The following is a 26457-nucleotide window of genomic DNA, read 5'->3' on the forward strand; positions in this document are numbered from 1 at the left end:
AGCTTCTCAAGAAAAAAACTACATTTTTTAGCCCCATAAGGACCTCAGTGATTTTTATACTCAATTTACAGGAACTAATCCTTTTAGAGATAAGCAACGCTGAGGAATCTGCAATGATCAGGGAGTTACATTTTGTAACTGAAACTGAAGGGATGGATGTCTGGAAATGGAATAGGCAAAGAGAGAACAAAAGTCCCAAAATGTAACAAATCAATTATCACTTACCCTGTTCAAGCAGTATTTGCTCTCTTTCCCATAAAAGTGTTGGAGACATTTCATGTTCTGCTTGTCAACAATCTTGTTGAAGAACTCGTTGATGGTTCGCACAGAGACGGCGCAGACAGCAGATCGGTTGGTTGGTTCAGAAGAGTCTGGTTTGCTTTGTGCAAAAACACCATAGAGGATATCATCATTGAGCCCAAGGCCCATTTCATGTGCTAGAGCTGCACCAGGCTTGCTTACATAGGCAGCTTGCAAAATGTTGAATACCTCCTTCCGGATGGACCTCTTTCTTCGCTTTTCAGTAAAAATGCACTCAAGAGGCATTTCCATGTAGGAACGCATCTCTGAGTCTAAAGTGCAGAAGCGGATAATTCTAGTGTGAAAAGACTGTGAGTCAAGAGTTTCTCTCTGTACAGTCAAAAAATAGACAAAGTGATCATTTTCAAAGGCATGGACATACCTAATGGGATACGAGTCACGGAACTGAGGGAGGATATCTATATAAGATTGATCTGTGAGAAACTCAAAACCGTCCTGTGTTTCTTTTAATCTTCTAACCGATATCGAATGCAGCACATGGGGAGGCTGAAATGTAGATGTCACAGTATTTCCAACAAAGAAGTTGACAAACCTGTCCTTTTCGGTCACCAAAACTTTGGTTCCTAAAGTGCTAACAACACAGTCAGGACAGTTATCTGCTTCTCCATCCACCTGGGGTGAGTACATGCAGTGCACCTCGCTTTCAATGTCAGCAGGGTTGTCAGGGTGAATGATGTGACGGTGGCAGATGCCTCCGGACACACTACCACAGCTAATGAGCTGATCATCATAATAAGTTTCTAAAAGCAGTGCCATGTTGACATTATCCTTCCATATGCTGTTAGATAAATTGGCTTTATCTCGGCAGTCTTCACATGGTGCACAGTCAGGGTTCTCCAAAACAGGCCCAGTCTTGTACACAGAAATGTTCTGGAGAGTTTCATTTAGTACATAAATCTTATTGACTGCTCCAATATAAACATGATGCTTGTATAAAACTACATTCTGAATTGGTGTGTCTGCAATGAAGTTAGGAAGATCATATTTTACACCAAGATTCATCTCTGATTTTTTAGCTGCTTCTTTGCATTGTCCATGGCTCTTCTGCAGCAAGGCAAACAGGAATACGATAAACCCAGAAGGATGTGCAGTAAAAGGCTTCATTGTCAGGGATCTAATCTGTCAAAATATATTTAATGGAAAAACTGGTTATATTCCATATACTAAACCATCAGTTTATCAGACAACAGAAATCCATTTCTAGGCTGCATGTAGTAGCTGAACTATTTCAGTTTAAGTGTTGCAACCTTGTTTAGTGTCCTAATAGTTGTGCTAGAAATGGCTACAATCACTGTTCTTTCTGGGTACCCATTTCACTGCCTTTAGAACAATTCACAGAAGGATTTTCTTATGATGAATTTCTCAAGACCCCTCAGCATGTTGTAAAGCAGCAAAAGAGGAGAGGACTACTTCCACAATGGCATTTAACCAGCTGACTGATATGGTTTAGAAAAGGATGGTGCAGACATAGCTGAAAGCAAAACTGCCCAGACACTTAGGACACAACAGCACACAATGCAGCTGGAGCACATCAATATGTGCATATAAGATATTTGTCAAGTTCTCAAGGAGCTGAACAGCTGATCAAAAGTAAGAAACAGAAAAGACATGAAATAATGTGATGGTTTGAGTTGGAGTGGACTTATATTCTGTTGATATTTTTGATTAACCAAAGAAGAGACACTTCTCCATCAGACCAAAGGAAGAAACCCTTTTCTCTCTCCCTCCAGCTCCCCAAATCAGTGTCTTTCATAAAGGCCTAGTTTGGAAAAAAGAATGTCTTTTTTCAGCCAGCCCTACTTCTTGGAATAGTCATTCTCCCTAGTGTTGACAAGGCTTTGTAATGTATTATTAGAATATTTTATGCATCATGTGGTGCTTGGCATGTGCAAGCTGTATTTTAGGCCCTGTACCACAGCAGTAAGTCACTCTGGTGAGCCTTACAAGATACAGGCGTATCGCTGTATTGTAAACAAAGGGCTATCAAGTGACCTACAGCCATTAACGATGAAATCAAACCACCTAGCACTTCTCTCTTTTTTTTTCCTTCTCCACACAGTTGTTTGATGTGGCTTGAAAAACCAAAGGCAGATGACTTGTGTGATATTTCACCCCCTTGAAAGATCAATGAAATGAACTGTGGTTATGAGCGTTTCAGCGCAGTATCCACACTATGCCCTGTCACACCAGACATTTTCTATCAACATCATGACACAGTTGCTAAGCCAAATTTAGCTTCTTCATGGAGAAAACAATTATGCATTCTAACAGCAATATGATCACATACTTTGGAAAAATCCCTCTAGTTTGACTATAGTTAGGCAATTGTTGCTAATCAAGAAATGCTTGTGACCACCAAGAGAATTTAAAATAGATGACCTTGAAAACTACAAGCTGAATAATAGGAATCTGTACCAACTTTTTATTTATTTATTAGGACTTTATGCAAAGTGAAAATATGACTATAGACCAGAGCTGTTTCAGCTGTGTATATATCTAGTGTTTTCACTAGACTGGTTAAAACAATCCATCAATAACCCTTGTGGTGCTTTATTGCAGCGTCCACTGAATTCTGCCTGTGGTTTACCTCTTTAATTACCCAAAATAATAGGTTTTGGAAACTAATTGTTCTTCCTCTCTGTTATCTGATAAGAATCATGATCGAAAGTTTGGGATAAAAATCAGAAACACAGGCTATTTGCAAGTATTAGCTGGTAAAAACAAGTCACACTTCTAGTACTGAAATATAAAGATCTTCCTTCAAATCAGTAACATTTTTCTGGTACTAATTATTGATAACAGAATCCTGGAAACAAATCTAGCCTTGATTTACATTTGAATGAAAAATAAAAAAGAGCAGGGATATTGCTAAAATTGGAAAACAGTCCCAGTACACAAACTGCTGACCTCCATATTGTATAGGGCAGGAAATTGTCTTTTCATCCTCTGTAACATCTTGCTATCATGAAGCTTTTCCTGGTCTGTGCTGGGATGAAACCAAGAGCTTTCAAAGCTTGTGTAAAACACCCAGAAGTCACACATGATGTAAGAACAATCATGTTCCCATCCTGCCTGGCCAGTGCCAAGTGAAGGTCCCAGCACTGGGAGAAGTGGGAGCGCAGTTTGTCTGCCTCTTCTCAGCCAGCACTTCCACCCAAGAAACTGATGCATGCCTGCAGGTTCACTTCTGATGAGTCAACATGTTCTGACAAATAGTAGATTAAGCAGAAATTTCCAAAAGTGCTCTATTTCTGACACCAGGCAGAGGTAGGTATATTGTTTATTGCAATAAGTTTAAAAACCACTTAAGAGAGGTGGCCCTGCAGTGGAGAGAGAAAGCAACAGGAGGGACAAGAGTTGCATGAGGATGAGGCTGATTGACTACCAACACAGGAAAAAAAGATGGGAGGAAGGTTACTTGACAGGCACCTTATTTGTTGCAGTATAGTCTGTGCTATCTTGTTGTTTTAATGTTCCCAAATACATTTCCCACCCAATACGTCCCTGTCTTCAGTTTATGATCATCCCTATTCTTCCAGTGTCTGAAAAAGAGGATCCCTAGCTGTCCAACAACCAGTACCAGTGTGCACTGCAGGGGCATTTAGAACCATAAATGCTATCTGACATATTCTTTCACTCCAGCCATATTTTGGGATATGATGCCAGTATCCTCAGACAGTCTGCTCTGCCTACACTCAGTAAAACACCACTGATTTCATCTATGCTCTGGAGACAAAAAATTCCACCTTAGACTACTTTAGCAAGTGAGGCTGGAATGGAAAATTTAATAGTAAGAACAAATGTGGGATTCAGTGTGATGTAAAGGATGCCAGGAATAATAGGTACTTTATTTTACCACTATAGGAAGGAAAATATGAGCAATAAATGAAAACCAAGTCATCTTTCCTCTTCTATTTGAGTCTCAGCATAGTGCTTTCCTTTGTATACTTTTGAGATGTTTCAAACATCCTCCCAGACAGAAATCTTCTGTTTCCAACCAAAGGGAAGCTCTGGCTCAGATTTATGGGCAGCTTTCTAGGGAAGATGGTTCTCCACAGTCCATATCTCCAGCATACTGTGAATCCTCTCACAAGGTGCCAGATATCAGAAGAAGCATGGCCTAGGGTGAGACCCTGATAGCTTAGGGAAAACATAGGAATCATGTGAAGAGTACTATGTACTTCACAGTCCTCACGTCATATAAACTCTGCTGCTTCTTACTCAGAGTCTCATGACATTTGGTGCCTCTTCTCATCTGCACCTGACCCAGGTTCTTTCCCTGTTCTGGCACTCCAACCTCCAGCACAGAGCTGCTCTTTTTTAACCTCCAGGCCAGGTCACTGCAAATACACTTCACCTGAATACATCCTGAAGGAGCAGATAAATTTTGGTGAATTAAAAATTCAGTCTTTCCTCTCTTCAAAGTTCCAACAGCTTTCTTTAGCACACACTCAAATGTAACTTGTTGGACTTAAAAAGGTTTGATGAATTAGAACTCAAATACTTGTACTATAGATACAGGTCAAAGCACTAGCTGCTGTCTATCAGCTGCAGAAGGAAAACAAGAAAACCTTTTGTTTCTCTACATGGTTTGAATGATGGATGTTGTTCAATCTTTTGTGACCTTCCTGTGACATGTGTGTGTGTCCTTCATGTGTCTACAGATGACTTGTAAGTTTTGGCCTGCAATAGCTACCAGCGAGCAGTAGCTGTGCATGGATTATTCCTTTTGTAAGAGTGTCATGATGTGCTCATTTTTCCATCCCTCATCAGATAGGAGCCAGTAAAACTGATGAGAAAACAGATTTTGGTTAACCATTGCAAATGGTTGGTAATGATGTGTCATATTAGCGTGATTGGAAACCTCAAGTGCTATGGCTGGTGCTTTGAGTGTTTTTGTACCATTAACAGTTTCTCAATGGCAATCTTCTTCCTACAAGTTTCATTCTCTCTAATTATGATTTGGGTGATAATTTGTAAATATTGAACATCATGTCTCTGCTTCGCACTGTTTGTGACTGTACTGACAAGTCAGGCCTGGCCTTATTGTGGAATAATGTTCAAGCTGGCATATGCAAGGAAGCCAGAAAACACAGCCACGAGTGTTTTCCTTTCCCTCATTTCAGAAACTTGGGTCCCATTTATCTCTAATCACAAGCACTCCATGGATATGCACAAGCTCAGACAACATGCTGACATGAAAGCATTTTGTAGGTTGTTTGGTGCATCTCATTTTTCCTTGCTTTATTACAGAAAAGGAAATGACAGCGTCCTCTATCCCACAGAGAGCGTGTTTGTACAGGAACATATTTAGTCCTCAGATAGGTCATTTCAGGTTACCTAACAGCACAGCCATGTTAATTCATGTTTTAAGAACTCTATTTTCAGCAACACTCTTTAAGGTTGATAGTATGGTTTTACACTTTTTCCAGTAGGATAGTACATCTTTTTACTTTGGTCTCAGACAGAGTTGAGGTGGCAAATTTATATAGAATAACCCTAATGACTATTCCTCCTGACACTTCAGTTTGCTTTGCTATTTTGGACTAAAATCTGTGCCAGTGCAGGATCTGATTCCCTGTAGTTCAGAGGCTATGCCACGGAGAGAGCAACATCATTCAAGAGGACAGGGAAAATGAGAGGGGGTGATGATAACAGCTCCATCCATGCAACTTTAATAGGCTATTGCAAATCTGTCACCTCACTGGCATCAGCTTCAACAGATTAAGCTCACAATGGATGTGTCCTCATCAGACTTTTCAATTAACCAATTGCATCTGTACACAAGGTTGATTATATGTAAAACACTTAGTGAAGGTAATCTGAGGTTTTCTAACACTTAGTGAAGGAAACTTAGGTTTTCTAAGTTCAAAGGTAAAAAAAAAAAGTTTTAAAATCTGAACTTAGTTATCTTATGACAACAGAGAGAGCAAGAAAATTGAGTAAATCAGCAGCAAACAAATTATCTCTGAGTTGAATTCAAAAGTTGAATTCTGAGTTAAAATTCATGTTCCCCTGTCTACAACACTATTTTAGCTCTAGGTTAGGTCACTCATCCTGACTAGGGTTGCAACATAATTTTTCCTACAGCATGGTGTGCACTCTAGCACAATGCAGTTTTCCAGCGTATAAAGAACTTATTAACAGCGATTTAGGTCATAAATTCATTCACAGCAGAGCTGGGAGGTTTCTATGGTATTCCAAGAGGTGTGTGTGCATGCAGATGGCTGATGGGGAAGAGCTGTTGGGCAGGGCACAGTCTAGGCAATTGCTGGAGGATCTACCATTAACTAAATCCTCTACATACACAGTGCAGTCATGTGTGTTAAGAAGAAATTGCTTTCATTAACAGGTTCAACTGATCTGTAAGCCTTTCCTTACAATATTCAAACACATAAAAAAGGAATTTAAATTATTCCTGCATAAAACACACTCTTTAATATACATAGTCCATTACTGGGTCCAATATACCATTATAATTCACAGCAGCTATGAAAAGAAGCATTTTTGTTGTTTAGCACATTTATTTTTAACAGACTTTAAACCACAAGAACACTAATCTAGCTTTTGCAGTGGAGAAAATGCTATTCTTACACTCATTTGACTTATTTTTTGGAGGTGTCCTGCAGTGCAGTAGAGTATTTTATTTGAAACTTGGTTCAGAACTTAACATCCTAAAGCCAACTCATGTCATGGGTCTCTAGCACAACTGGATTTATTTAATCATTTTTTGTTGTGATGGGCTACAATGACACCACTGGTTCTTTTGTAATGAACCTCAGCAAACACTCACTGACATATTACAAATGAGTGGAACAGATCAAGAGCTATATATTGCTCAAAAAGATTAATTTAATAGGTGGAATACAGCATTTCTTGCAATTGAGAGAAATTTCTCATGTGAGGAAGTAGTATTAATTTTAAGGGCTGAGGAATCAATTCCACAAAGAACATGCACTAGAAGTTCAAAATATACATAGAATAACTGAAAACCAAGGAGGAAATACCCCAAACAAGGTAGAACCTTCACTGTTTCTTCATGCTTATATTTGCAGATGAATTTGGATCTTTAAATAGAAGAGGACAGCTTTCCACATCTGGATGATAAGGATGGATGGATTTTTTTAAAAAAAACATTGTTTAGCAATAACAGGAAAATAGAAAGCAAACTTTGAACAACACAATTTCTCTGTCCTGCTCATCTGAAATGCAAGTCAGCAACTGTGGAACTTCAGTAAGAAAATAACTGATAGTATTGTGGCGCTTTACTACAGTTGAAATAAAATAAACTCAGTTCTAGCATAGACTTAGCATAGACAGCAAACATATGAACATCTCACTGAGTCCAAAGATTCAGTACAAGTAGAGAAAGAGCTATGTGTGTGTGAGTAGAGTAACATGCTATGCTTGATATAGCACAAGTCATGACTATAACACAGGGCAGTGTTGGTCTTCTGGTTCAGATTACTGCATATGGAGATATTTGGTTGTCACTTCAAATTTTTCATGTTTGAACAGACTAATTCATCTCCTACCTGTTTTCACCACATATGCAAAGTAAAGGCCTTTGTCAACTTCTAGTGAGTTGAGATAAATGCAGACACGCCCTGGTGGACTGAGGAAATCACACAAGCTTGGGTAAAGATCCAAGTCTGTTTCTGGTTTGACAAAAACACCTTATAGTAGGAGAAAGCAACTTACTTGCATTTCTGAGTTGATCCTGTTGATCGACTTCTTTGCATGAGTCTAAGCATTTTGTGGTTGTCTGTACTGAATGGGGACAAGAGTAATTTCCTTGGAATGTAGTTCCTCCTTTTGTAAAGAGCCAAGTTGGCAAACCTGGCTGTAAGCACAGTTTTAGCTCAATTCCCTGAACTAGTCTCAGCACTTAGATTTGCTACTTTATGTTTTATGGTTGTCTACCTGAATTCTTGTATTGAAATGCAGAGCATATTTTGGAAACCTTTCCTGTCTTGTAAAGCTAACAGCCTTCCATACTGTGATAATTAAAGGAATGGCGTGGGTCATAAAAATGAAAAAGATTAAAAGGAAGATAGTCATGAGTAACCAAGACAGCATACAGATTTGATCTAAATGTTCTAACAGCAATTATGAATGATCTTGATGCAGGACATTTCCTGCAGTTTAATTGTCATTTGCTGCTAATGGTTCTTAGGAGTCCCTGAGATAATAACTCTTCACAGCCAAACATTAATCTCTTACAAAAAAAGAAAAAAAAGAAGTTCTATATGTCAATCGATACCGATGGTGAAGTATATTATATGATACAGGACAACTGCACCAAAATAGTGATGATAAGGCATATTTTATCAGAATGGTGCCAATGGATCTACAAGCCCACCAGATTACCAAGTTTCCTGCTAATGTGATAGTAAATATAATAATATCAGCAACTAAAACCCAAGAAGTCCCTGAATTCTTCCAAGGTGTGGTACAAATACTGAGGATACTAGGCAAAAGAAATTGTGCTGGCTCTGTGTTTTTCTCTGAAAGAGCTGGCAGGACCGTGTCAGGCAGCAGCTTTCTGCTTGGTGGGCACACATAAAGCGTGCCACTGTGTGCCATGACTTCACCCTTCTTGGTTAATGTGTCTCCAAAGCCACAAGGCAAATTAGCTGCAAAACTTAGGGTCAAGGATTTCCAAAAGGTTGCTGACGCCTTGCTGATACACAGCTTGTCAAGCTGAAATGTCATGGTCAAACTGTGCAGGGTCCCAACAAGATCAGCACATCTGTAGGAGTGAGCTGGGCTCACAGATTTGGAGAACTGGCCCAAATGCTGGAATGAGACCCTCAGCTTTCCTTTACTCAGCCTGCTGGGGGTGGCTTCTCCAGGGAAAGGAAAAACAAAAAAAAAATTTCTGTTTGTGGACCTGTGTCAGCACTGTACCGAGGACTTAGGGCTGCCTCCAAGTCATCTCCTTGCATCTAGGAACTTTAGTGGGGCTGCTGAACTGGTCTGTTCTAGCACAATCCAACTGTCTGCATGTATGCTGGAAAGCAGACTGCACTCCTTCCATGCTCAAGCTGGCTTCACAATGTATAACCATGATTGTGTAATGCTGTGTTTGAGATAATCAGCCCTGCCAAACACAAACCACCTCTTTGCAAAGCTTTGGTGGTCTTTACCCCAAGTGAAAATGTGGTGCAAACACTCAAAACAGCTACAAACAAAGCTGAATTGGATGTGTTTGTAAATTTGCTAGTGAAAGCAATGGGGTCTTTATTTATGCCTCAGCTTCATACATTATCTGATACCAAAGTTAATAACCTGATGGTCTACTTAGCTTCATAGCAGCTTTTTGATAATCAAACAGGAACAATGTCAAGGATAGTGTTCATTTCCCATCTGTATTTGGTTAAGAGGTTATGACCTTTTCTTTTTAATGCTGACCCCGCTTTTGTCACTGTAAGTTTATGTTATTGCAGTGCACTTTAACTGATGCCCTACTTTCACTCAGTTTAGAAACGGAGTTAATGACGACTCATTGGCATGACGGCTGCCTTGCTGTGAACCTGTGATTCATGATAGCTTTCCAAGGACTTTATGGTATTGGTGTTCATAAATCCCGAAATGGCCTGGGACCAGCCTATCTGACATCCTGGCTCTCACCAGAGGCAAGTGTCACAGCTGCAGTCAGGAAAGTGGCTGACCTGTAGCAGCCCCAGCTCCCTTTTTTTTTGGCAGATGTCCCTCAGCAAGGGTCCGTCAGCCACAGTTTTTATTTTGAAATATTGTGTTGACCTTCAGAAGATGCTGAAAACCTCAATAGTTTGAAGAAGGAGTTCAGGGATGGCTGAGCAGTCTGAGTTTTTCTATCCTAATGGGATCTTTTTTGTGCATTTGCTTCTGAAAGGATTTTTCAGCTGGTTCATTTACTTTCTTTCAGCCTGTTCTCTCCCCTCATTTGGAAAGACATGGGAAGCTTAAATGTGCAACTGTTGCTCTTCAGAGGTTCTCCTTTACACTGGGCCCAGAACGAGGTTTTGGACTTGTTCAGGCCCTGGAATGCTTCCTTTGGAAATCTGGAGCCAGATTCAAGGAGTCTGTGAGATAAGCAAAGAGGCTGTTTTCAAACTTCAGAGGGTATTTACCTTTCTCATAGGGGTGAAATGAGGAGAATGAATCCATTCTTACAAAACACCTCCAAAACACAAAAGGCTTAGCGCTGGTGTTTACTGCAGCATAGCACAGAAAGGCTGAGATGTACAATGGTGCCTGCCATTAAGGGGCTGATTTAAAACCATGGTTCTCATCCCTGCATGAGCAGGCTGGCCAAAGGTCTAAATCTGTGACTAGGGCTTGGCTCTGCTGCATTTGCCCCCTGCCCTCTCTCTGCAGCCCCTGTCTGCACTCTCCTGCCCTTTTGCCACGAGATCCAGAAATCCACCACCCCATGGCCATTCCTCACTCTCCTCCTCCTCTTCCTGTCCTGGTGGGAAGATGCAGACTGTGGAATGTAAGTCCTCCTAGGCAAAGTTGTCCTGATGCTTTGGAGCCAAGCCAGCTGGGAGGAAGAGAGGGGATGGCGTGTGGTGCTGGAGGCTGCCTTTCAGCAGCAGGACCTGTGCCTGGCTCCATCCTGTCTGGGCACTGCAAAGGAGCTTGGCTGGGAGCTGTAACCCAGCCAGGACTGAGAGTCTCTTACTGCCCTGTCTTCTCTTCCAGAACTCCAGCTCAGGTGAGATCCAGGGAATATTCAACACAAAGTGCAGACACTGGTTAATTTAAGCACCTGAGAGCTTTGTGGCCAGTGAATGCTAGCTTTTTAGACCCCTTTGTTGGACTTGTGCCCTGAACTCACTCTAAACCCCATTTTAGATGCCAAAGCAGCCTGTCTGGATCTTCCCCATAATATTAAGCTTGGTCCGTTTATCCAAAAGAAAAATAAAATGGCAGTGGTTAAATTGGAAATTGGTCAGTTTATAGTGAAACAATTGCTCCTGAGCATAACGTCTTACTAAACAGTTGATATTTAATTTCAATATTTTGGACACTGAACAAAGGTCACTGTCATTTAGTAGGAGTATTTTCTTTTACATCCCTGGTCCCACTAAAAATATTCAAATTATATTGTATTATTTATTATCACTATGTATGTTGTGTTAAGACAAAAAATATGGACTACTTGTGATTAATAATTACTCATTTAAGCATTTTAAATTTGAACAAGATACAATTTTGGGTGAGGATGGACAGATCTCAACTCTTGCACACCTGGCTTTCACAGAAAAGCCTGGTTTTGGACCTAAGCTTGGTCAGGATAAGCTACATTCCTTCACTGTGAAGCCATCATCTTTTCCAAGACTTGTCTCCACAGTCTCTATGCAAACATTAGTCTCATTGATTCCCGTGATAGCTGAGCTGACTAAGGGCTAGAGAACAGGGTGCTTAAAAGAGGCTGAAAGACAGAAGATCTGTGGCAATGACAGAATCTCAATACGACCTCATTTAAAATGAGCAATAGATGATACAGGGTAAATACTGAGATATAGAGATGTAACAGGAATGATTGGTGCAGAAGAGTGAATCTTTAAAATCTTATATATTGTTAATGGAGATAATAATTACTCTTTACAGAAAGGCTGAATTAACCAACGCTGCATTTCTAAGTAACCAGCTAATGGACACAGGCATTATCTTTCCATAAGTCTTTGAAATCCCTATAAACCATGAGTAGTCAAATATTTGACTGATGGGCTTTTACCCCTGTTAATAGCAAGTGATGGTCTCGGTAAATAACATAACTTTAGATTTCCCTCTTGCAGATGGGGAAGGGGTGCTTTCTTATTTTTAAGCCACCTCTTGTTGCTCCTTGCTGCCTCCTGAAAGGCTTTTTGTACTGTGGAAACAATTTGCTGCTTGTTACCTTATTTTTGTGCCCTGCAGGGGATTTTGGGTGCCCATACTCTGCTCAGATAAGCAGGGATCTCTCCCACTGCAGTGAGAGGAACTTTTCAGCCATTCCTGCTTACCTGCAGACAGAGGTTGGCCCAGCTTGTGTTTCACTTAGAAGAGAATTGTGGCATTATTTGCATAAAAGAAAATCTTTCAAAGCATGTTATATGAGAAAATTTCTCAATTTGAAAACAAACAAACAGAAATGCACCTCAGCCATCTTCAGAAAGCAGCAAAGTTGTCTCTGAGCTGTACCCCATCTGATTTTATCATGGCAGCTTTCATCTGAAGAAGAGCAAATATATACTTATTTTTGTAAATGTGCTTTCAGGAGGAAGGAGAGAAAACTCCACAGAACTGGAAAACAGGCCTTCTAACTGAAAAAGACCACACAAGGTGTTTTCCCTTCTTTAGCCCTGCATGAAAATATGGGCTTCAGTTCTGCAATTAGAACTTGGACCTGCAATTAGGTCATTAATGATTTTTGTGATTTCATGTAGCTTGTGCTGGCTATACTTACCTTCTGTCTGGCTCTCACCTCTCTCAACTTCTATTAGCATGTTCTGCATTCAGAACACCTCCTCTCATGTAGCCTTCCATAGTCAACCAGGAAAAAAAAAAGGTGACTGCTGTTGGTTAGGTCTTTTTGAATATAACCAGGAGAAGGAGAGAATCGTCCCTTTCTCTCAAATGGACAAGCCTTGTCATTCCTCTCTTTTGTATACATAAGGTCAGGATAAAAAGGACAAAAATCAAATGGAATCTGATAGAAATAATAACTGAATTCTATGGGATTTAATGGAAGATAAAATGTAATGAGATTTTTAACATGCAGTTCTGAAGCACAAACAGGCTGAATGTTTAATTTCATAGAATAATTCAGAAACATATAGTAAGATTCCCTTGCTAGATTCAATAGGATTTTCCCATTGTGGAAATTTATAGTGAGGAACTGACAAGATCTTGAAAATGTCACAGGAGAGGACATTCCCAGAAAAGAAACTATTTAATCCTCTTAGAAGGGAAAAGGACACAGTGAAATGTTGCCACCACGTCGTGTGCTCTGGTAATTTGTTGGTAAGGCCAGTGTTTGGAACACTAAGAGAAACAGACATTTGGGAATTTCAGATTCTGACTACAATAGGCTTAATAAACCCTAAATACTAGGAAATTAAGAAATCAGAGTAAAGCATAAAGACACAGTTCACATCTGGGTCCTCTGTCTGTTTTCAACTCTTGCATAGTTTCCACTGAAGGTGATATAATTTACACCCTGAGTTTTACTAAAGGCACCTACATCCTGGCTGGGGGAACATCCCCTTTTACTATTTGGAAGTGCTGCAAACACACAGAGTGATAAAACTCATTATCATACAGCACTTCATCCTTGAACAAAAGAAAGGAAGACAAAAGAAAAGTGTTCAAAGTTTTCCTTCATCGAAGTTTTCTTTTCCTTCATCAGAAGAGTTAAACAAGAGCTAAGACAGTTTTCAGTCGTCTGCTGCAAGCTAAATTGCATTTTCAAACATGAACAACATTTTCCACTCATCTAAATGGATGATAAATACATTTTTTAGGGTGAAATTTGGATTATTCTCTCTGATGCAGAAGAGCTTTATCACACAGGAAGCTCCACATTGGCTCACTGCTTACTGGAGCCCATTACTGTTTGCATTATACCTACTCTTTAAAAGATTATTAATATTGCAATTGTATTTTTTTTTTCTTACTTCAGCTTTGAGCAGTTGTAAGAATTATATCGAATTCTGAGTATTAAAAAGAAATATTTTCCCTCAGGAAAAATATTGGCCTCTAATCCAAAGAGCAAAAGCAATAAACCTAAAGAGTTTGAAGGAAAGGTTTTACAGGACAGTAATATATAACATGTAAAATTAGTACCCCACTCTCTAGAAGCAGACAGGAAAACTGAGTATAACTAAAGTAATTAATTTAACATTTTCAGTGACATCAGGAGAGGGTAATTAATCACCTTTTAACATTAATTCAACTACCAACACCTTTCATTGTCTTCAGCAAAGCTGCCTCACTCTTTTATCCTGCTTTCTTAGAGCTAACAGAATCTGATCTATTTGGATGAGAAGACACATGAAAGTATATATAATAATACCCATATAAAGACACCCTTAACAGATATATAACAGGATGTATAATAGCAACAGATAAAAGGATATATAATTCCCATAACAGAAATCCTAATACAATTTTAAATGTAGAACAGTCACAAAGAGAGCAATCCAAGCCAGAGTTACCCCAGCATATATCTAAGACAAAGGAAGCTTGTAGAGTTATTTCAGCTTGTCCTTTTCTAGTGGTGCTTTGGGACAATCCAGATTTGGGATTTTTCTCTGGGCCTACTTGGAATGCTGGGCTTACTTGGAAACTTGCTACTTTTATCCTCACAGGATCATCCATGATGTGGGTGTGTAGGAGGGGAGAAACAAACCCCAATGTCTTAATAAATATCTCTGATGGCCCTAAAATTCAGGTGATTTAGTTTGGGTCAACCAATCCAAAATGCACACTTATTTATGATACAGCTAAAGACAAAACAATAAAAAGTCATGTATGTCTCTAGGCATTCATATGGCACAATAGACCTCTATCAAGCTTGAAATCACACTAGCTAGATTAGCTTCAAAACAAAGTAAAAGAAAGGTGAGGTTCAGCATGCAGCTCAAACAAGCTAAAGAATAAATGAAGAAACAAAAGAAACATTAAGTTAAGAAACATTAAATAAGTTTGGAATTCTAACTGTAGATGATAATTGTTTTCATCAAACTCATAATCCTAACCCTAACCCTAAACATGCTCAGAAAGAATTTGTTTCCACAAAATTTAGATGAAAATAGATAGTTCCTCCAGGTCTTAACAATTTGTGCAACTACTAATGAGAAAAATTTCATGTCAAAAAAGATACATCGACCTTCCATTAAAGTCAAAGAAGAGAAAATCCATTTTTCAAATATGAACACATATGTGCAGACACACACAAAAGCAGACCTAAGTCCAGTGTCCATGAAGAGTCAGTGGCAAAACTCCCAGGGACAACCACGAGGCCACAGTCTTGCTCAGGGCTCTTACCAGGAAAGTAGCACAACCACACAAACAGGTAAAAAAGCCAGTTTCCTAAGACCCACAGGTGTTGTTGTAGGCCTGGGTGTTTGCACTGGGTGATAAAGGGACTGGAATTCAGCTGAGGGCATGTTCTGCCAGATGTGGGCAGGGGTAGCAGCCGGCAAAGCTGGGGCTGGGTGTGGACATCCCACACCAGGGCCACGTGGCTCTCATCCCTAACAAATGCTTGGTGTAATCAGTCCATTAGTCCAGGTTTCTCCCAGGCCCACACAGTTGTTTAAAAAGAGCATTATTTGATGCAAACCAGAAACCTTAACACTGTATCTCACAAATAACTGTAACTTTATTGCCTAATTTCACGGTGGCCCAGCTTGATCACCATTCTAGGCAAAATGCCTCTCTGAGTCTCATCACCTCTCCCCTCTGAAGGAGGTTCAGCTACAGCAGGTAGGATGTAAGGGCACACCACAAGGCCACATATCTACACACCCCAGATACCAAGAGGCAAGAGTATAATATATGCTATATTTTCTGGTCACCTGCTCATATCTAAACAGCTGAAAACCCTTCAGGTATTACACGCCATCCTCCTGCAGTAGGGCTACCACCTGGAGGCCACCTGCTGGCCTGCTCTTTCTAAAGAGAAGCAGAAAATTTTATGTGACTCTTCAGTCACAACCAAAGCTATGATTCTAGCCATTTTATAAAATAAATAATACATTTGCCAAATTTCATATCCGTATGCTGAAAGAAAATCTGCCTGAAGCAAAACACTTCCTGTGTGGGAAGTGAACAACTTACGTTGTATAAAATTGTCAATAAAAATTAATTACTGATTGCTTAAAGCTAGCTGTCTTTATAAGTGTGCCTCCTCAATTAACTGAATCTGTTTGTAGAAGTGTAACTGAGAGGCCCCTGTGCTTCATCATCCACTCCAGAGCTGTGCTATTTTGAAAATAAAAGACCTGTATCCTGTCCAAAAAATAAACTCTGGAGGTGATTTGCCATGTTGCCATTTTGGATTACAAAAAAATACTCAGCCAACACACAGGGGAAGGCTTAATTCCAGCAAACACACACATAAACAGGAAACCTCTCTCCAGTCAGAAGGTATTTTTCCCTTCATACAATGGGGTTCAAAGATGTGTCATCATATAGTTTAAAACAATTACTAAGGAACCTTACCATTTCCAATAGTTTAGGAATATAGTTGGCTTCCAAGTAGAAAGCTTGTCTGAACTTGCATGGGAAGCACACAAACACTAACAAATATATGCTGGCTTAGGCCTGTGCAGAATTTTTAATCAATAAGCATGTCAAGCTGGGGGACAGGGAGGGGAGGGAATCAATTTTCAGAAGGCAAACGGTAACAACTATAGATTTAATCCAATTGCAGATGCAATCCCTTACTATTCTCAATATTTTTGAAAGAAAGTAGCTCCATGGCAAAGAATGAATTTCAATAAATGTCACATATTTAGGTTTATTGCTGAACTTTTAAATTTATCAAGCTAGGTCATTGATTCTTCACAGAAATTATAACCATACATGTAAAAAATATTCTGATACTGTTTAGCTGGATAAACATCAAAATGAAAGACCTGCAGTAAAGGAAAGTAACTTACATAAAAAATTGTTATTTCTGTATAACTACAGGAAAAAAAGATATGTCAGTGTGACCCTTCAATGTGAGGCTGAAGCTGCAATGTACACAACAAAGTGGATAGCTATCAAATACCATGGTGATGGCCATGGTGTGAACACTTGAGCAAAATGAAAATCTTCTGAAAGCATTTGGCAATTTTCCTTCCACATGCATTTGCAACCAAATTTATCACTAATTCAAATAAGAACCTTTTGCTGCCTTCCATACAAAAGGACAATTTCATGTTCATTTTCTTGGGATAAGCAGAAGGAACTATCAGAGCTATAGAATGCACAAAGAAAAAAACCAAAAACATTTTGTTTAAGAATTTTGAGATTATTAAACTCCTCAGCATTGCAGAAACTCTTCTGTTATTGACAACTGCTTGAAAAATTAAATGTTCTGGAGCACTTGCTTCCCTGGAGACTGGCATGTTGGGAGGAGAGGTTTTAGACCACTCACTGCTTCTGTTGCACCATGTGCACTCTTATGCCTGGCTTATGTACACAGCCTCTCCTTAAAATATAAGCATTATAAAATTCTTAAAATTTGAGGGTTATAAGCCCCTCAAATTATTTATCTCCATGTATATTTTCTACTCTCATATTTGGTATACTCAATTGCATCAAATTCAGTGAAAGTTCATCTGAGCCAAGGGGACTCAGTCACCATCCAGGCACATCAAGTGACTGAAAAAGATCACAGCGTGACTAAAAAGTCCCAGAACAGATCAAAAACCATGGCAATCTACTTGGGAACACTGCTTGCATCAAAGGAGTTATATCCTGGACTAATGTGGTCTGATAACTTTACCTCTCTTTTCTTTTTCTAATGTTTAAAATTGGATGGAAAAAAATACTTTATCTTCTTGTACAACATCATAGTTTTCCTCAAGGCAAATAGCTTGGCAATTTGCTAGATTTGTTAATGCTAGAGGAAACAAGTTAGCACACATACCATGTGTTTGAATGCCTTTGGAAATTAGATTGAAACACTGATTTGATTTCCTAAAAGGTATCTTAAACAAGGCAAGGTTAGAGATTTGGAGAGTAATGAGAATTTGTGTGACTTCAAACAGCTCTACATAAAACAGACCTGATATTCTGGGGGGAAAAAGGTCACCTAATTATTCGTTTCCTGAAGGCCCTGTCTATACTACATTTCCCCTGGGTAAGGAAACTGATTTAAAAATGGCTTCTGCTAACATGTTTGCATCAGTTGCTATGTATGAGACAGAGATTGTTAAAGCCACTGCTGAGAAAAACACAACATTTTTGTAAGAGAACAACAGAAACCTCCTCATCTTGGCTGTAGCAAGAAGATTCTATCCTCAGAGTCCTGCATGGAGCTATGGCCCTGCCTCCTTGGTGATGGCACGCTGCCTGGGGCAACGTGGTGTGACCACCAGTGGTGCGTTGCACAGGTTTAATTACCAAATACAACATTTGCGTAGGGAGCAAAATCACCAACTGTGGCCACAGCAGACAAGATGCACAGGCTGATGGCTCAGCTGAGGGTAACAGCCTAATGAAACATGAAGTTGTGCCACCAGCTCAAAGGAGAGACAGCAGGGTAGCAACAGGGAGGTAGAAAGCCTGGACATAAGAGTTACACAGGAACCCACCACAGAAGTGACGTTGCCACCCAAAATCTTAGGAAGGCATCTTTGAAGTTTCACACACTGCATGCATTCCTTCTGCTTTGCACCAGACAGATCTTTGTAACCCTCTATTGAATTTTGTGTTTCTGTATTTTCAGAGAATGCTGCTCAGCTACCCTGTCCCTTTCTTGTTCAAGAAATGATGTGTAGTGCTGAGAGAGCTCAAGCAGGATTCCCCTTACATTAGATATTTCACAAACACAGATGGAAACGCAGGACCTCTCCTTGCTTTCTGCCTGAAGCAAATAAAGTCTAGACACATCCCCACCACAAAGCAATCGTGGCACAAAGCAGATCACCCAGTGCTCTGTGACTCCCACTGCTGCAGCTCTGGCTCGCTGGCTACCCCAGCACAGCAGGCTGCCGGCATCAGGTTCCCTTTGTGGCTGCAAAGGCTAGACTGCTGCTCTTGCACTGCAGCCAGCTGTGCCACTTAGTCTCTGGAGTTCTGGTAGCCAGATCTGGGAGGCAACAGGCTTTGAATTTCTCATCTGAGCTGAACAATACACAGCAGGAATTTGCAGAACATAGAATAATAAGAGTAGGTGGGTTGTCCCCTCCAACTGCATTGGACAAGCAAGAAGAGGTTACAGGTCATCAGCTAAGGTACCAGAAAACCATAAATGCCAGAGAATCAGGATGGTAAAGGCAGTCCCGGAAAAACAGCACTTGCTACTTTGTTTTGCATTCATTGAACCTCTGCCGAATTTTGGATTTCTGTCAGCCTTGCCCTGATTCAGTGAGCTCCCATCCATCTATGGCTGCACTGTCATCTACACTTGAGCAAACGACACGTCTATGAACCCCTCTCCAGCCACAACATGTGCACTTTAGCTTACCAATAAAGAACTGCTATGCAGTGGTTAACCTCTGAAGAGAAGGGGGGAAAAAAAAAAAGAGAGAGAGAGAGAGAGAAATGAGAAAATCCTTATAGGATAATAAAGAAAATTCATTCCCTCCCCACCAAAAGGCACAGAAGTTGACTCTGTCTTCTGTAAATAGTGAGATGAACGTTTTACAAAATATCCCGGTTTCCAAATGATTCAGTTTGTATCAGAAGACAGAAAAAGAATCATACAGTGCTGAAGAAGGATTAGTGCACAAAGAACAAGTGATACAGTCATTCTCCAAGTTACTTTGTTTTCAACATGCAGCTCCTGCCAAAGGCTAGCTTTTTGCTCTGGCAGTGTATGATCTGTAAACATTTAACCAGCTCTCTGAGAAACATGTGAGATACTTTTTCTTGACTGATTATGAATCGAAACCTCTCAGATCTAAAATAAAAAGACAACAAAAAAGAGACACCATCCTCTTTTTGCAGCTGGACAATGAAAAAAGCACCTGTGGGATGAAAGCAAATGAACTACCACACAGCGCATAGGTTCTTCGGGAAAAGTATGAACTGCAGCTTGAATAAACCTCCTACAGGTTACAAACGCACAGTTTGTTAAACAACACTGATATTTGATTATTAATCCCTATTGATGTAAGTGCAAAACTTCCAATTTCTAAGGAGTGCATTCAGTATTTATAAAGCCTAAAGCCACATCATTTAATGCTGACATGGAAACAGTGGTGGAATGCCATTATATGAACCCTTTGCGATTTGTTTACCGTTCGAAGCAAATTCCGCTTTTAAAAATGGGTAATAAAACCCAAATCCAACAACCAAAAAAAAAAAAAAGCCATACCGCAAGGAAAACTGTGAACGCCGCGCAACCATAAAGTACACATCCCCAACTTGGGGAATCCCGCAGGCTCACCCTGCGCCTCACGGAAGGCGGTCGGAGCGGCCACCACGAGCGCGGAGCCACCGTCTCCGAGTTGGAACTTCCAGGCTGCAGTGCCGGACAGTGCCCCGCGGCGCGCTCCTTCCCCCGGGAGGGAAGGGCCGGGAGGGGCAGCGCCTCAGGCTGCAGCCGAGGGGCCGCTGCCGGCAGCATCCCGGGAAGCGCTGCCCGGGAAGCGCTGCCCCGCCCGCGGCAGCGGCGTCGCGGCCGTTCCCGGGTCCCAGCGCCCCGCGGAGCCGGGGCGGGGGCGCGGGCAGTCCCGCACCGCTGTCACCTGCCCCCGCGGAGCCCGGCCCGCCCCGGGAGAGCAGCGGCTCCCGCGAAGTTCCCGGGCGGGGCGCAGCGCAGCACCGTGCCGCTGCCCGTCCTCCCCCGCTCCCGGCTCATCTCGCTCCCCGCGTCCCCCCACGGGTGCCGGTCCTTACCGGAGCGGAGCGGGCTGCGCGCCGGCACCACCGCCGGAGGGGCGAGCGCTGCGCCCCGGCGGGCTGGGCTGGCTCGGCGGTCCTGGCCCGGCAGCCGGCCCAGCCCGGGCGGGCGGGGCGGAGCGGGGCGCAGCCCGACGCACCTCCGCGGCCCCGCTCTGCCGCTGCCCTCCGCCCCGCAGGCTCCGGCTCCCCCGGCCCAGCCCCGCGCCGCTGTCCCTACCTGGGGGCGGCAGGGGCTGCGCGCCCCGGCGGGCAGGAGCGTCCCTCCCTCCCTCCCGCACGGCACCTGGGCTGCGGGGCGGCTCTCCGCGCCCTTCCCTCCGGCGCCTCCGCCGCGCTGGTGGCGGCTCCCAGCGGTAAATCAGCCGGTCCCCGCGCTCCCTCCGCCCCTCCGGCGCGGTCCTGACCTGCCTGTGACTCACCACATTGCAGGAGCCCGGGTGCTCGGTGGGGGGAAGGAGGGGGGGGGGGCCCTCCTTCTCTCGCTCCTTCTCCCGCTCCTTCTCCCCTCCTTTCTTCCCCTCGTCCCTCCCGGCCAGGCGCCCCCATCCCGGGGGCAGGAGGGATGGCTGTCACTCCCCAGATGGGGAAAGGAAGGAGGGGACCCTTAGTGGACCTTACCCTGCACCTCGGCGTTTCCAGGCCAAGTGGACACCAATGGTGTGCGGGCACAGCCTCCCTCCTCACTCGCAACCTCTGGGCAGCCCCCATCAGGTGTCAGTGCCTGACTGATGCTAAAGCCTCACCCTGAGAGGTCAAGGTTTGGACACCCCGTGGCTTGTCCTCAGACCCCCCCCCAGCTTGTGTAGTAGTGAACCAATTTAGCCCATATTTCACTATCATGGTCAGTGCTGACTGTGCTTTAAATGTCTACCCACAGGTAATTCAAGTAAATGACCTCAGTTTATACAGACGGATAAGCGGCTGTGTCCCCCACTATGTGCTTCCTACAGGGTACTAAACTGCACAGGTTGGGGTTTCTCCCTCACAAGGTTTGCAAAGCAAATGATGACTTCATCTTTCAGAGGTGCTGAGAAACTGAGTCACTCAGCAATACTGCCTGTGCAGTGTACACTTGTGGAGCTGCTGAGAGACAGCAAGTCTCAACACTGGGGCATGCAGCAAAGGATGCATCTTTTTTTCTGGTAACGAGTTTCAGCAGCTACTGATTTAAACCAGATTTTAAGTGAAAGGCTCCATATTCCAATAGAAGTTCCTGGAGACATCTATTTTCCCTTTGCTTGCTTCCTTTTTTGGCCCCATCTCTGCTCCCCTTAATCATATCATTTAAACCAATGAGTGTTTTTCATGAGTGAAGTAGAAGGAACTCTAAGAAACACTGCCCAGTTTCATGATTAACCATGGGAAAAATGTCAGACCTTACATCAAAACGTTCTGTAAGGAAAATTAAATATTGTATGTATTTGTTTTAGGCCTTGGATGTCACCATGGTGTGTACAAAGACAAAGCTGTACATCAGCACAAATTGTTTTAAAAGAACAGTTAGCCAGCCTTCTGCTAGTCTTCAGCACTTTCACAATTTATCCGTCTCCACTTTCCTATGGACTTGCCGGCACTAGAGATAAAGACATCTAACCTTGCTATAAGCTGATTCTGTGCAAAAACAGATGTGTGACTGAGGGCAGCCTGCCCCCCGGCTTTCCCTTGAGAGGAAGTTGTAACTGCAATGAGGTCTCCCCTCAGTCTCCTCTTCTCCAGGCTGAACAGACCAAGTGACCTCAGCTGCTCCTCATATGGCTTCTCCTCAAGACTCTTCACCATCTTTGTAGCCCTCCTGTGGATGCTCTCTCGCAGCTTTATATTTTTCCTACATTGTGGCACCCAAAATTGCCTCCAGCATTCGAGGTGAGGCTGCCACAGCTCAGAGCAGAGCGGGACAATTCCTTCCCTTGCCCACCTGGCGATGCTGTGCCTGATGCCCCCCAGGACAGATATTCTTGGATGCCAGGGCACTGCTGACTCAAATTCAGTTTGCCATCAACCAGGACCCCCCAGGTCCCTTTCCACAGTGCTGGTCTCCAACCTCTTATTCCCCAGTCTGTTCACACATCCAGTGTTGTCCCATCCCAGGTGCAGAATTCAGCACTTGTCTCTGTTAAACTTCATGACTTACATAATTTAATTTCTTTGAAGTCTCTGGAAATCTGTTTACTTCAATAACCTTTATTTCAATTAATACTCAGCAATAGTTAGAAAAGGAAGACACAGTGCCAGACCCACCAGGGAAAAGAATGGCTACAATTAGACTGTACTGCAAGCTGGGCTTCACAGTGATCACTGTGCACCCATACAGCCACACCAGATTTGGAAGAATCTCCCGTAAAGGTTTTGAAAGAAAGTGGTAAAGATTTCAATCCAGAGTTCATCCTAAGGCCAGCCCCTCATGTTTTCTGCTCTAAGTCTGCTTCTGAGTTCGCTGTGCACCTGCCTGGGCTGAACAGCCAGCGCCCAGGCTGTTATCAGTGGGACAGCCTGTGCTATTCTAAAGCTAACAAATGGATTGTCACTAACATAAAAAAGAGAAACAGATGTTTCCTTTCCATTTTGACCATGCTGATGCCATGTTATTTTAGGTTAGTTTTATGAGACAGTGACACTGCACTGAGGCTTTGATAACTGTCTGATACTCCTTTCATCATGCTTGTAATGGTATGTGTGCACCATGAACAGCTTCTCAGAGGCTTTAAGCACCTTTAAGGTGCAGTTATGGATGAAAAAGAAACTATAACCTTCTTATTCATCATCTTGGTTTCTTTATAGGTTTTCCTAACTTCTGCCTCCTGTCCAAAAGGAGCTGGTCCTCTTCAGTCTGGCATAAGATGGTATGACACATTTCTGAAAGCTGACAGCACTGGAAAAAACAATTCAGAAGTGTGAAGGAGAGTCTGTGAGGGTGTTCAGTAAGGGAACTGGAACGCACCGGGGAGTGTACTGGCACATGCTTTCCAGCCCTGACGTGTTTTGAGATAGGAAGCTGATGAGCAAACCATATCACATTTCCAAGAATACAAACATAAAGTTAGAAGAATGAATTGCAAGGCTATGTTGAAGTTAAACTTTCAAGTGTAAACATGAGGAATGAAAACATAGGTTGACTTCTATTTCTGTGCATTGGCAGTAGTGCATCTCAACACACCAAAGTGTCCACTTCAGTTTTATAGGTTTCATTGTGACTTCTGTTCAGAACCTAAGAAGTTATTTATCATAAATACAGGTAGCAAAATGAGGTCCATAGTCTTATATATCCAATTTATACTTAATTTCAATGAGGAAAAAATATATTTAAATACCTCTGCAAATCTGGATCTAACCACATTTTCTAAAAGTGCAGAATCAAATTTGAATCTACCATGTGTTGCTGAAGAACCACACTCTGCTATATGGCACCACAGCTATATGGTACTCAGAGGATTTACTCTTTGTCCTCTGCTGCAGTCATTCACACTTTTGGGAGCAGATATAAAATGCAAATATCATTGTGAGACTCCAGAGACTTCTGACTTAGCAAAGCTTACTCATGAGTAAATGATTTCAGAAGGAGCAAGACAGCGGAAAGGAATTAATTTAATGCTTAAGAACACACAAGACAAAGATCTCTAGAGCTGAGCTTCATAGTGGTGGGTATCAGGTCCTGTCTCAGAACCCTGCAACAGGGACTCAGAATAGCTGAGTCTGGGTCTCCCAGGAGGTTGATAAACAAAATAAGGGCCTTATGTAAACCCACCCAACTCACCTGCCTCACAGACAGGTGATCCAAGGGGAAAATTACAGTGCAACAGCCTGCTGGGGTAATGTGTAACTGTATTTCCTGCATATTCACTGGAAGGCAGCCTGGCTGCAAATGCCAGGGGCAGCGCAGGGAAGAGTTTGTGCCTGAGGCACATTTTCCTGTGACTAGTTTGTCCCCTCAAGTCACTCTGACACAATCTGTCTTTCACTGTCTTTCCTGGGCTCAAAAAGCACGCAGTGGGCAGGGAGACAGTGTTGACTGGGGGACTGGGCTTTGCAGAAAAATGCCCATGGTGTTGTTTACCTCTCTGGAAACCAGGGTAAATATCAGAATTGCTGCTTAGATTTCTAGATTCCAAAGATTTGATCATCACTGCATTTTATGATATTTATTATCTAGCCATTTATTAACTAAGGCCATAGATTCTGAAAACTAAATAAGTACTTTCTGTTTGTTTGTAGGAGGGTCAACATTGTCACTGGAAGAAATTTCAGCCTGTGACTGGTAGTTGCAAAAGTCCCTTGCAAAGCCAGGAATACAAGTCTGCAGTAAGAAGTCCTAATCTCTAACCACAAATCTACCCTGGGCAGTTCTCCTTTTGTGTGGAAACACAGATCATAACCAAAGCTGTTTCCATCTATCACACTGTGGATGATAGGCGATTTCTGACTAAAGGGAAGCCTTTTGCTTAACTTGATGAGGTCTTCCTCCTTGTTTGTCTTTCTCCTTGTCAATGAACATCACAACTGGGCCATTCTAAAATCCAAATGGTGAATGCATCAAGTGTAATTCTTGAAAATGGAGGAAAATATTAATGGGGTTAAAGCATCTGAAATCTGGATTGTCATGGCTCTGTGTCCTTTTTGTGCCAGTCCCAGAGCCTTGGTGATCATGTGGGAGACTGGCACATAAAGTTCAGGAATCCAGCAAAAATTAATCACTCAAAAGAATAAAGATTAGTTTACAGATAGATTAGCTCTTCAAATCCATCTGCTATGCAGTAATGTGAGTGCTAGTGCTGCAAAAGGACGAGGTCAGAAACCAAGGAGGAGGGTGGGCTCATAGCAGCCAAGATTTACATCAGATTTAACTGGAGGGGGCACCTCACCCTCCAGAAGGCAGGGGAGGAGATGGTATGGATCTCACTGCTCCCCACCTGAACCTTGTCTCCTTTCCTAGTGGTGGTGAAATACATTAAATCCCTGCATCCTCTGAACATGCAAACCCAAGAAATCATTTCAGGGATGGAAAGCTGAATAGTCTTCGTGTTCACATCCCTGAAAATGACAGAAGTGCAGTAGCCCTTGGTTGAGCCACTGAGCTCACACTGCAGCAGCAAATGCTTTTCAGCACATGCTGTAGAGAACTTTTCTAGCATAGCTCAGCATGAACTGCTTCAGGCAAAGCACAGAGACAAAATCCAAACCCTGTACCATATATGTGCCACTTTGGAAGAATAGATTTGTTTGCATAACTGAACACAAACCTGATGATACTCAGAATTAAAATATTTACCAAGTGAAGAAACTGCTATGTATAATATTTAAATGTTCACCACTATTGCACATTTAGTTAAAATGCATAACTGTTTCTTGACATTGGTTTTGGTACATTTTAAATGAATTCCAGCACTAACACCTTTTCATTTTAACTGCTGACATGTTGCTTTTGTTTAGTAGTGAAATCACTTATATTTTATATTTCCAGGATTATTTATGGACTAGCTATTAGAAAGTTTCCTAAAGTCTCTTTCAAGTCTGATTCCTGTAATGCAGGTGCAGCCTTCCCCCCACCCCCAGTTTGCTGTTTGTATTTGCAAAGGGCACAACATCCAGATCATTGAAAAT

At 42.1% G+C, this 26457-nt stretch overlaps 1 protein-coding gene across 5 annotated transcripts in view; it reads right to left on the minus strand.

The window, feature by feature from the left end:
- MET (MET proto-oncogene, receptor tyrosine kinase) overlaps nt 1-21179 on the minus strand; it is an 89400-nt gene extending 68221 nt beyond the window's left edge. For 2 of the 5 annotated variants that reach the window (XM_086887043.1, XM_086887042.1), the window contains exons 1-2: nt 20857-20960; nt 226-1440 (exon numbers count right to left, since the gene is read on the minus strand). In XM_086887043.1, the coding sequence (XP_086743169.1) occupies nt 226-1425 (1200 nt within the window). In that variant the 5' untranslated portion in view covers nt 1426-1440; nt 20857-20960. Of the gene's footprint in view, nt 1-225; nt 1441-20332; nt 20603-20856; nt 20961-21079 lie in introns of those variants that run through there. The other 3 variants (XM_086887041.1, XM_023930230.2, XM_086887044.1) reach the window with 2 other exon arrangements.
- Between the last annotated feature and the right edge of the window lie 5278 nt (nt 21180-26457).

This window comes from Cyanistes caeruleus, chromosome 4 (genome assembly GCF_971803275.1).
Source record: "Cyanistes caeruleus chromosome 4, bCyaCae1.hap1.1, whole genome shotgun sequence".
Classification (NCBI taxonomy): domain Eukaryota; kingdom Metazoa; phylum Chordata; class Aves; order Passeriformes; family Paridae; genus Cyanistes; species Cyanistes caeruleus.